Below are 11169 nucleotides of genomic sequence, written 5' to 3'. Positions count from 1 at the left end.
ATACCTATACGCGCAGTCTCATCTGTACCTATGGTGACAGTCTCGTCTCTGCCATTCACAGCTTTGACGTTCGGACTTGTCGGTCATGGCATTTTAAAGCAACCATTCAATCTTGGCTCCTGGGGATGTTTTAGGGAGTCGCCTACCCTAAGCAGGGGGTGCTTCTGCTGCCCTGGCACTCTTAAAAGTGAGGAGAAAATGCGTCAACCTTTTTAATAATGCGCCCGATCTCCAAAGGTGCAACTCTGATGCTCATGAAAACAGCCCGGCTCCCTCGGGAGACCTCGCTGAGGCAGCCTCATTTTTCCGTGCATTTTGCCAGAGCTTTTGTCCCGCGACGCCTTCATCTGCCTTCCCTCTCTCTCTTTAATTTGTTGCAGGTGTTATTGCTAATGAGCTTTCCTCCCCTCTTACGATGAAAGACAAGCCAGACCCCAGGTACCCGGATGCACTGAGAGCTGAAGTACCAGAAACTTCATAATAAGTTGCCGATGGCTACCGGCCAAGGTCAGCTGACCCCCATTAGTGCCTGTCCCCACCAGAACAGAGCCGAATGAGCTTCTCTCTCAGTCGCTTTTTTACGTTTCGGTCCCGCCACACGGTTGCTGTCGCTTTAAGCCCATATGAAAAGAAATCTCTCTTATGGGTCTGAGACGCCAAGTCTAACCCCACAGAGGGTACATGTTCCCAGCTAACATGTCCACCTCCTGGTTTTATTCTGTCTTTACAACGCAGGCCAGAGGGCTGATCGGCAGTGGTGCTGAGCACATCACACATGAAGGGCCCTTTAAAGACCTGGATTGATCGAAAGGACACGAATTAAAGGCAATCCGAGCCGGCCTCATGCCAGATCCCTGTGGATTTCCTCCCTACCCCATTTCCATCCATGGTCACAATTTGAGAGTCTGTCTGATTTGATCGGGTTCACCTCTGAGGAGAGGTGTAATGCCAAGGTCAGGAGGGCGCCGAGTGATGGGCGACTTTTTGATCTGCTCGTCAGCAGTCTGAGAAACGCTGGCTCTGAGTTTTCTGTATCGGCCTTTTGGGAAAAAACAAGTTCCTCACTCTTTGCAACCTGGCAGCGCCCGAGTCCCTGGGACATCCGGCCTCCGTCACCCGGTAGATGTGGCCTTTCCATGCTGAGGCCCAGAGTCCCGCCTGACCCAGCCGCCGCCTGCCCAGGGCCCCGCGAGGCCGTGCCCCTGTGGACTGCACAGCCATGCTGCACCTGCTGGCGCTTTTCCTGCACTGCCTCCCACTGGCCTCCGGAGACTACGACATCTGCAAATCCTGGGTGACCTCAGATGAGGGCCCCACCTGGGAGTTCTACGCCTGCCAGCCCAAGGTGATGCGCCTGAAGGACTATGTCAGGGTGAAGGTGGAGCCCTCGGGCATCACGTGCGGAGACCCGCCGGAGAGATTCTGCTCCCACGTAAGTCAGCCCGCCCACCACTGTTCTGTTTGCTCAGGCCACAGAGTGGGAGGGGGAACGACCCTTGGGATGAGTGAGCGGAGTGGGAGGACCAAGATGCACGGTCGACTTTCCTGCATCTTGAGTTGGGATCAAGTCTCTGTCCCGCCTTGGAAATGTGCCAGAGCAAAGGCCACCCTGTGGACTCTGGGGTCACATGACGTCATTCACTGGGGTGGGAAAATTCTTGGCCAGCTGACGGCCAGATCGGCTCCTCTCAGGAAGATCAAAGTGGTTGTAATTCCAGCCTCAAAGATAAGCCCCACCTCCATTGTGGGAAGTCAGCATTCTGGGCGAGTAAGCGAGGTACTATTTGCAAGGCTGCAGTCTGACTGACCTCTGTTCATCTCTTCTGCCTCGAAACCTCCTGTCCCACCCAGCAAACAGTTTGGCCAGGCCAGAGTATGCCGAGGACGGAGTTGGCACTTTGCAGGGGAAGGTTTGACGGAAGCGCAGAGGGTATTTGTGGCTGGTGCCATCCCTCTGTGCCACAGAGTACTTCAGTACTCAAGTAATATTAACAACAACAGGAGTATTAGGAGGGATCATTTATGTGAGCTCCTGAGTGCGTGGGCTGAGAGTTTAGTATGTGTCATCCCATGGAGTCCTTCCCGCAGCTCAGCAAGGTTGATTCTGTGTTATATAAAGTAGGAGTTTTAGGGAGTGGGTTCTGGACCAGTGGCGGCTCTGGAGCTCTGCTCCATCGTCTGTAAAATGGGCACATAAAGCACATACTAGGTCGTTGGAAGGAGTAAGTGAGTTAATTCATACGTGTAAACTGCTCAGAATAGGGTCTGGCACAGAGCAATCAACTGTTGTCATTCCCATCACACGGATGGAGAAACTGAGGCCCAAAGTCACACTCCGGGAAGTGGTGGCACTGACTCAGACATCTAGCTCCGAAGTCATTGAGCGGAACTGCGTGCTGAGTGGCTCCTCCCCACTAGATGGGGCTCCGGAGGCCCCGTGCCTGGCCGGAGGCTGGGCAGGGCAGCCGGGCTGCAGGAGCTGACTAAAAGGGCTCTATGTCATCTCGGGGTGGCTGCTGCCTCTGTCCTCGGGGAGCCTCTGGGTACCCGGGTTGATGGCTGGACTGAGTGGGTATCCGCACGAGGCCCCTGAGGACACCTCAATCCATGAGACACTTCGGGCCTATCACAGAGCAGTCGGCCCAGGAAGGTAGATTCCCATGTGGATGGTCAGCTGTCATGAGGCTGTCACTGTGGGTGGTGGCTGGGCTGGGGAGAGAAGGAGAAGGCAGCATGGGGCTGGGAGCCAGGGGCCGGATGGTTGTGGGGATCACTGCACCAGAGGCCCCAGAACTTCACTGGCTCAGGAATGGGCAAGGGGGCCGGCCCCTGAGAGTCAGGGGCAAGGCCAAGGGGAGAGCCCGGTTCTGGGTCCACATCTCAGTCTGGCTGCCCACCCCAGCACACGTGAAGACTTCTCCACACAGTCCCTGAGCAGAATCGAGCCCTGTCTCTCATATTAGAGTCTTGACTCTATTTCTTCTCTTAAATATTAATCATTGCCTTAATGTGCTGGGGTGGGGGTGGGGGGCAGGATGGCTAAATCATAATTCACTGGACCAGCTTCCAGTCAGGGCTGGAGAGGTGGACATGACCATCAGATGGAGTCCAAGGCCCTCTCCTGGCTAAAGCTGGCTTAGATGCCGTTCGCCCTGGACCCCTGCCCTGCCCCCACCCCCACAGAGAAGAGAACCCAGTGTAGCTCCAGGATGGGGCGGTCACCCCCATGGTCTTCGTGCTGCCTAGCCTGAGCCCAGGCAGATGTCCTTGAGCCCTGAGCTCTGGGAGAGGCCTTCGTCCCCTCCTCCTCCTCTCCTGAGAAGACAGGTAAGGAGAGTTTAATTCCAACATCTCCCACAAGGTGGGTCTTCAGTGTCTCGACGCCTGTCTGATGGACTTATATATTTCATTACGGGCTGCCGTCCAGTCAGTCCTGCCTTTGATTACGAAGGTGCAGCTGATGAGGATGGGGACGCTGCTTTGACAGGTGGAGGGATGCCTTCCTTGGGGGGGGGGAGCGGCTTTTCTAGGGAGGAAGGGGTCACAGCCAGGTGGCTTCGGCCCCCCCATGCCACCGTTCCTGCAGCTCCACCCAGGCAGGTCTGGTGCGAGTCTCGTTTCATCTTCTCTAGGGTGCTGTGAAGCAGGTGCTTATTCTAATCCCGGTTTAGGGATTAGAAGGTGTTGCTCAAATCCCGCCAAGGTCACTTTGTCTAGAAGGCAGGCTGGGGACTTACCCAGCAGGAGGCTCGGCCTCCCGGGTCCCAGCTTCGTTTTCTTCCTCTGCGAAGCAGAGAGAACGCTTCGCGGTGCCGGTGGGAGGATGCGGCCAGGCCACGTGTGCAGGAGCAGTGCCGGCACGTAGTAGGTGCTCCATGCGCGGTCGCTGTTACTCATTTATCATGGCTGTGATCACGCCCTCCGTGGTGTCTCTGCCTTTTCTTTGCCTCTCTCCAGCCTTGAGGACGCCACGCCCTGTATTTCTGGTCTCAGGGCAGCGAGAAGGAGGTTCCTGCTCAAGCAGCTTAAACTCGTCCCGCCACAGCAGGTGGTGTTAACAAGCCACCAGGGGGCGCCCTAATGGTAGCCAGGTGGCCCACTGCCCCTTAGCCTTGCAATCACGGGGTGGGTCTCTATTCCCAGGTGCCCCACCTGCAGCGGGTGCTGGGCTGCCCCAGCTTCCAGCCCACTGGAGTGTGAGCCCAGGAGCACCCTGAGGGAGGAAGAGAGGCCGAGGGGTGGCTGCCCTTTTCAGGGTTCATGCTGCAGACCCTGTCTCCCCGCCAGGCTTCTGTCCTTCAGCAAGGCCACCTGAGAACTGAATTGCAAATTCCAGCCTGGTGAGGAAGGGGCGGGGGGAGGGAGACCAAGATAAATGAATAAATAAAAACCTATTGGCTCTAAAGGCACAATAAGAATTAATAGGGACAGGCTCTCAACCAAGGAGACTTGGGCAAGAGCTGCAGGAGAAGAGAGCCCACCCCCCAAGTCCCAGGCCCCAGTGGAGAGGGCCAGCCAGGTGAGGCTGCAGGGCCAAGGAGAAGGAGGGAAGAGCTTCTCCGCCCTTCGCAGGCAGGCCCACTGCCTCTCCCGGAGAGAGCATGCCAACACCAGCCCCGGGCCGGGCGGGCGGTGTTCGGAGTGCTCCTACAGCCACCCACTTGCTACCCAAAGTCTCGGCCTTGGACCAGGAGCGTAGGCTCGACCTTGGTAGACATGCAGAGTGCCAGGCCCCGCCCCAGACCTGCTGAGGCAGAAGCTGTGTTTTAACCAGAGATCCAGGGCTGTCGGACGCACACAGGGCATGGTCTGGGGAATACTGCTCCACCTACTCGGTCCGTAGTAGGTGACCCGTGTGGTCCATGTTGCCAGGGCATCTTTGCAGATGGCGGGGGGCGGGGGGAGCGGGGGGAGGCGGGCGAGGCGGGTCGCTGCTGAGGGAGCAGGACAGAGCAGGAGTGCAAGGCTCCTGGGAATGTGGCGATGGAGCGGGGGGCTGCAGTCTCGGGATGTTGGTGGCTCTGAACGAGGTCCCAGAGGGAGGAGGCACCATATCCCAGCGAGGGCCACGGGCTGGGACCTGACGACCTGAGCTCACATCCTGGCTTTGCCACTCCGCCCGTGGGCAGCTCCTTAAACTCTCTGAGCCTCGGTTTCCCCATCCGTGAGGGAGATGATGCTGGCTGCCTTGCCTGCCCCACCAACTTCCCGGGAGAAGGACATGCTTCTCTCATGATGCGCCCCCATGCTTAAAGAGGAAGCTCTGTTCTAGCGTGAGGCTTTGATATCGTCGTTTATCCGAGCTTGATAATCCTATACCGTGTAATAGATGAACAGTAAACATTGTATCTAAGGTGACTTTAGCACACAGGCACCTTGGCCTTGGTAGTTGGGAAAACCGAGAGAAGGCGGTGAACGTGCATCTCTAAGCACACGACTTCCTTAGAACCTGCGTTACTTTCTCTGTGCCTCAGTTTACCCAGATGCAGAGCAGACGATCCCATCCCTCCCCCAAGGCCACAATGAATGCCAATGGCAGGTGGGCCCTGGAGTCCTCCAGCCCCTCCCCTCCATGACGTTGTAAACCACGTGAAGAATCAAGGTCACAGACGCCCCACCTCCTGCCAGGCCTTCATGCTCAGAGAAAGTTCCCATCCGGCAGGGCCGAGCTGACCAGCCCCCGGCTCAGATGCCCTTCCCCTCCCTCTGTGTCCTGGCCCCCGAACCCACAGAGGAGAGCGTGGGGACACCCCTCGCAGCCTCCCTCCTCTCCCCGTTACACCCCTCCAGCTGGCGGGCGTTCCAGGTCTGACCTCGTGCCAGGCGCGGTTCTGGGAAAGGGAGGTCACTTGCAGATCCAAGTCCACGGGCACGGGAAACACAGCAGCTTTTAAAGACCATGCGCGGCTGACCGGTGGGCGTGACGGGACCGACGTGGGGGGCGCGGAGAAGGCGAAGGCCCGTCTCTCCCGTCAGCCTTTGCCGCTCGCCCAGCGCGCCCCGTCCCTGCCCGTGTCCGTGCGTCTCCTCCACCCGCAATGCCTTTCTTTGCGTCCTCCATTTCCGAGGATTTCGAGTTTATCTGGAGAGCCCCAGCCCCTTTTTCGAAGTTCAGGGTGGACCTCGCCTCCTCCAGGAGGCCTTCCCAGACTGCCTAGCCCAAGTGGGTTAGGACATCCCCATCCGCGCACGTCCTGCCATTGTGGCCTAATGGGTAAGAGCTGGGGCCCTAGAGGCAAAGAGGTGGACGTTGGCATCTCATGCTGTGCAACCTTTGGCATGACCCTAACCTCTCTGAGCCTTATCTCCTTAAACTGGGGCTATTAACACATCCGGGACTGTCACGAGCACGGTGCCTGGCAGATAGTGGATGCTCAAGTCATGCTAGTTATTATACTCCCAATGCGTGCTTCCTTCTGGGACTGTGAGTTCCTCAAAGTCAGGGCTGTCTGCTTCATCTCTACACCCCTCCCTCTTGGCTCAGTCAGTGCTCACTCGGTAAGCGCTTACCGAACGAGTGGATGGGTGGATGGAAGGACGGTGTGATCCAGGAAGGCTTCTCGGAGGAGGAGAGATCGGGGCTGAGTCTTGCAGGAAGAACTAAGGTTTCGATCAGGACAGAGTCGGCCCCAGAGTCTCTGCTTTTCTTCCTTTGAGTCCCTGTTCTGTGGGATTTGCCATTCGGATGACACCAGATCTGTACGGCTCTGTCCTTAAGCAGAAAGTGGCTGCTCTGGAGCTTCGCCCAGCCCTTCGTTAAAGCCGCTCAGTCTCTTGAACCGCCCGAGGCAGGGCCCAGCCTGGGCCGAGAATAGTTTTATGCATGACATCCTGTAGCACAGTGACGTCTCCTTCCTGGCAGACAGCGCTGCCTGCGATGTCTTAGGCCCACAGGGTGAGATCCTTGCCCCTTACTTATGAGAGCGGGTTTGGGTCCAGATACCCCGCAGGTAGGGGCCGGTGCAACTGGAACGCAGTGGGGAAGGAATAGGCCTGGGGGGGACATCCTTCCAAAGAGTGTCGGAGACTTAAGGGTTCTGGAACTTTCCTGTCTACATAGCGCTGCTTCCCCCAGGCTCAGCTTCCTCTTCTGTCTCCACATTCCCCGGCCCCAATTTTGAATGCATTTTCATTTTGCTCCTCTATTGCGTGTATTATCACGAGTCACCCCAATCCCGCATGTGCCGAGGTCGGGGAGAAGGACCGTGGACGGACAGGCAGGCTGCCCAGCTGTGGACAAGAACTTGGGATGTGGGACGGGGCAAATGTGGGCTCGTGCCTCTCCCGCCCCTTGGGCTGTGGGACTTTGGGTAAGTCCCCTGTGGCTCTGAGCCTCGGTTTTGCCATCTGAAAATGGGGGCGATTCTAGACACAGCCTCAAAGTTTGTCCGAATGACATGAGACAGGCATGTAAAGGCCTCAGCTGAGACTGGCACCAAAGCCATGTTCCAGAAAGGGATTCCCCCCTCTCTCTGCCCAGTCCTAGAATTTAGCTTGAGAGACAAAAAGAGTAAAAGTAGAAAATACAGACGGAAGATGATCCTGTCAGCCAAGAGTGGAACGCGGGGTATAGTCGCGTGGGCTGTGGCGGTCACAGGGCTGGGCACCGGGGTGGCCTATGGCCTTGAAGCATTGGAAGGGCTCAGAGGAGCGGTAGTAGGGCAGAGGAAATGGCGTGTGCAAAGATGCAGGGGAACGGGGTACGGGTGACATGAGGGGAGAGCGCGTGGATGGCGGGGAGGGGACAAGCCACCGCACCTGCTCACGTCATCGAAGCCCCCATGAGCTTGTGGGCTGGGGATGTTACTGTGCCGTTTGATGAATGAATAGACGGAGGCTTCCTGAGGTCCACTAAACGGGGGAGCTGGTCAACCCTAGAGTTGGGGTGTGGGGAGGATTCGGCCAAGGGCGTGGTGGGCGGGAGGGGAGGAGGGAACAGTGGGTAGGCAGAGGCCTGAGGGTGCCCACAGGGTGCAGAAGGCCCGGGCCACGGGGCTGGAACAGAGCCTGGCAGGCTCCCAGGAGCAGGTGCCAAGCCGCACCCCTCGCCCTCAACGCCCAGCCATCCCCACCCCAGGAACAGGCCCGGGCTGCAGAGCTCTGCTCCTGTCGTGCAGCGCAGGCCCCGGACCCTCCTGCCCCGGACCTGGCCAGGTCCCCGTGTGGTCCACAAAGACGCCCGCTCCTTCCTGGAGGGGCCCGGGGGGACGAGGAAAGTGAGAAACAGCAGATGAGGCCGAAACCCGTCCTGTGCAGCTTTGGTTTGCAGGTTCTAATTTGTTTTTCATCAGCAGCAGCAGATTTGCTTAAATGTATGAAAATGTGTTTCTAATTCCCTGAGTACACACCAACTGCCGGCGGGGGGCGAGGGGGAGGCGGCACGTTGGAGCAGGGTGACCGCTGGCCGGGAGCTCCCTGCTGCTGGCACACCAGGCCCAGGCCCTCAGCCTCAGTTTCCCCAGCTGTACGATGATGAGTTTTGCCTAGATTAATCGTCCAGTGCTCCTGGGTGATTGCCAGATACATTCTGGGAGTTTGGGGGAATCTAGGCTGACAATGGTCACAAACAGATGACATGGGGACTCCAGTGTAGAAAGAGGGGTTCTGGTGTGTATCCTGTGCCCAACACAGCACTAGGCTTTTTTTGTTGTTGTTCAAATCCCTTTATTATAGTATCCTCGTAAATGAACATCAAAACAAAGAAAAACAAAGCAACTGCTAACACTACAATGCTATATCACGTGATTCCACTCTGGTGTCCGCTTCTAAATAATTTTTTTAAATCTTTAAATTGACACATAATTGACATACCACATTGTATTAGTTTTAGGTGTTCAACATAATAATTTGATACATGTATATATTACAAAAAGATCACTACAATAAGTTAGCATGCATCACCATACATAGTTATAATTTATTTTCTTCTGATGAGGGCGTTTAAAATTTTGTTCTTTAATTTTTAAATTGAGGTGAAATTCACATAACATGAAATTAACCAACCCAATTTAATGGTGGTAAGATATATCTAACATAAAATTTGCCTTTCTAACCATTCGTAAGTATACAATTCAGTGGCATTTAGCACATTCACAACGTTGTGCAAAGCGGCGCCTCTATCCAGTACCCAAACATTTCATCACCCCAAAAGAAAATCTGGTCCCATTAACAACCACTCCCCATCCCCCGCAACCCCTGGCAACTGCGTGTCTGCTTTCTGTGTCTATGGATTTGCTTATTCCAGACATTTCATATTAATGGACTCGCACGATGTATGACTTCTTGTGAGTGGCTTCTTTCACTCAGCGTGATGTTTTTAAGGTTCATCGAGCTGTAGCATGTGTCCATGCCTCGCTCCTTTTCACGGCTGAGTAATATTCCATTGTACAATCTGCCACGTTTTATTTATCCGTTAATCACTTGACGGGCGCTTGAGTTGTTTCCACTTTGGGGCTATCATGAATAATATTGTTATGAAGATGTGTGTACAAGTTTTTGTGTGGACATATGTTTTCATTTCTCTTGGGTATATATGCCCAAGAAGTGGAATTGTTGAGTCCTTTGGTCATCTTTATATTTAAGTTTTTGAGGTACTGCCAAAGTGTGTTCCATGGCAGCTACACCATTTTACATTCCCACCACACGTTCTGCACAAGAGGGCCATTTTCTCCACATCCTCACCAACGCTTGGTATTTTCCATTTTTGTTTTTTATTATTATGGCCATCCTAGTGGGTAGGAAGTGGTATCTCATTACGGTTTTGATTTGCATTTTCCTGATGACCAGTGATGCTGGGTGTTATCGTCTCATTGGCCATTTGTATGTCTTCTTAGAAGAGATCTCTGTCCAAGTCCTTTGCCCGTTTTTAAATTGAGTTGTTTGTCTTTTCGTCGTTGAGCGGTGCATGTTCTTTATAAATTCTAGATACTAGATTCTTGTCGGACACTGAAAACATTTCCCCCTTTCTCCAGATAATCTTTACTCTCGATCGTGTCCTTTGATGCACAAACTTCTTTATTTCAGTCAAGTCTAATTTACCTATTTTTTCTTTTTGTCGTTTGTGTTTTTGACGTCATACCTAGAAAACCTCTGCGAAATGCAAGTTCATAAATGTTTACCCCTATGTTTCCTTCTAAGATTTTTATAGTTTTAAGCTCTTACCTTTAGGTCTTTGATCCATTTCGAGTTCATTTCTGCACGTGGTCTACGATGAGCTTCATTCTGTTGCATGTGAGGATCCAGTTCTCCCGGCTCCGTTTGTTGCAGAGACTGTTCCTTCCCCCATCAGATATTCTTGGTACCGTCTTGAAAATCAATCGACCGTAGATGTGAGCGTTTGTTTCTGGGCTACGGAAATCATTCCACGGAGGCGCCGAGCATTCTCTGTGCATCATCTCGTCGAGCCCTCCCGCGCGTCCCCTACTTCTATCTCATTGTCCCATTTCACAGAGGAGGAAACTGAAGCTCCGATGCTGAGTGGCAGAGTCCAGGCCCAAACTCCAGCCCTAGTCACTTGGACTCTGGTGAGGCCTGAGGAGGGGGAAGCCCAAATGCTCCCCCCCTCCTCCCCCCCCTCACTTCCTCCTCCCCTGCCCTCTGTTTCCCTGACATGTCCTTTAGGACATGTCATTACCTTCTTGAATCTCAGAAGAAGGTAATCGGCGAGGGGATGTTGTCGCCTGTGACTTCTCTCTGGTCTTCCGGTTTCAGCTTCTCTCCCGCACTCAGCGGGGCACCAGATTCTGTGTCGCTACCTTTGATATGCCATAGTGCTTGCACATAGTAGGTGATAAACGAATGCCGATGGTAATTATCCGTCATCTCAAACGAGGAGTGTGCAATGTGAAATGGGTCTTAGAGATCGTCTAAGCCCAGAGGCACCCCAAGATCCATAAGGCATTACAGTGGGCACTTAAGGGGCAGTGGGTGTCTGGAGCTTGGCTGCTGGTGGCCCTCTGCCCCACCCTGGGCCCTCAAGCCCCCCACGCCAGGCAGTCCGAGGGCTTCTGTGACACAAGATGAAGCCGCAATAGAATCTGCCCACCACATTTCTTACATGGGGAAACTGAGGCCCAGCAAGAGGAAGTGATTTCCTTGGGCAACCAGTGAGGGAGCGGCAGACCCAGGAGTTTGACCTGCTCCCATGGATTTGACCTCGAAACCCCTGCA

At 54.6% G+C, this 11169-nt stretch overlaps 1 protein-coding gene across 1 annotated transcript in view; it reads left to right on the top strand.

Moving 5' to 3' along the window:
* The first annotated feature begins 379 nt into the window (after positions 1 to 379).
* NTNG2 (netrin G2) overlaps positions 380 to 11169 on the top strand; it is a 71068-nt gene continuing 60278 nt past the window's right edge. Inside the window, exons 1-2 of the mRNA XM_011370048.1 lie at positions 380 to 507; positions 736 to 1432. Of these exons, the coding sequence (XP_011368350.1) occupies positions 1220 to 1432 (213 nt within the window). The 5' untranslated portion in view covers positions 380 to 507; positions 736 to 1219. The remainder of the gene's footprint in view (positions 508 to 735; positions 1433 to 11169) is intronic.

The sequence above is a fragment of the Pteropus vampyrus genome, unplaced genomic scaffold, assembly GCF_000151845.1.
Source record: "Pteropus vampyrus isolate Shadow unplaced genomic scaffold, Pvam_2.0 Scaffold158, whole genome shotgun sequence".
NCBI classification, from domain to species: Eukaryota; Metazoa; Chordata; class Mammalia; order Chiroptera; family Pteropodidae; genus Pteropus; species Pteropus vampyrus.
The sequence above is the reverse complement of the archived record's forward strand: the minus strand, read 5'-3'. Positions and strand labels throughout refer to the sequence as shown.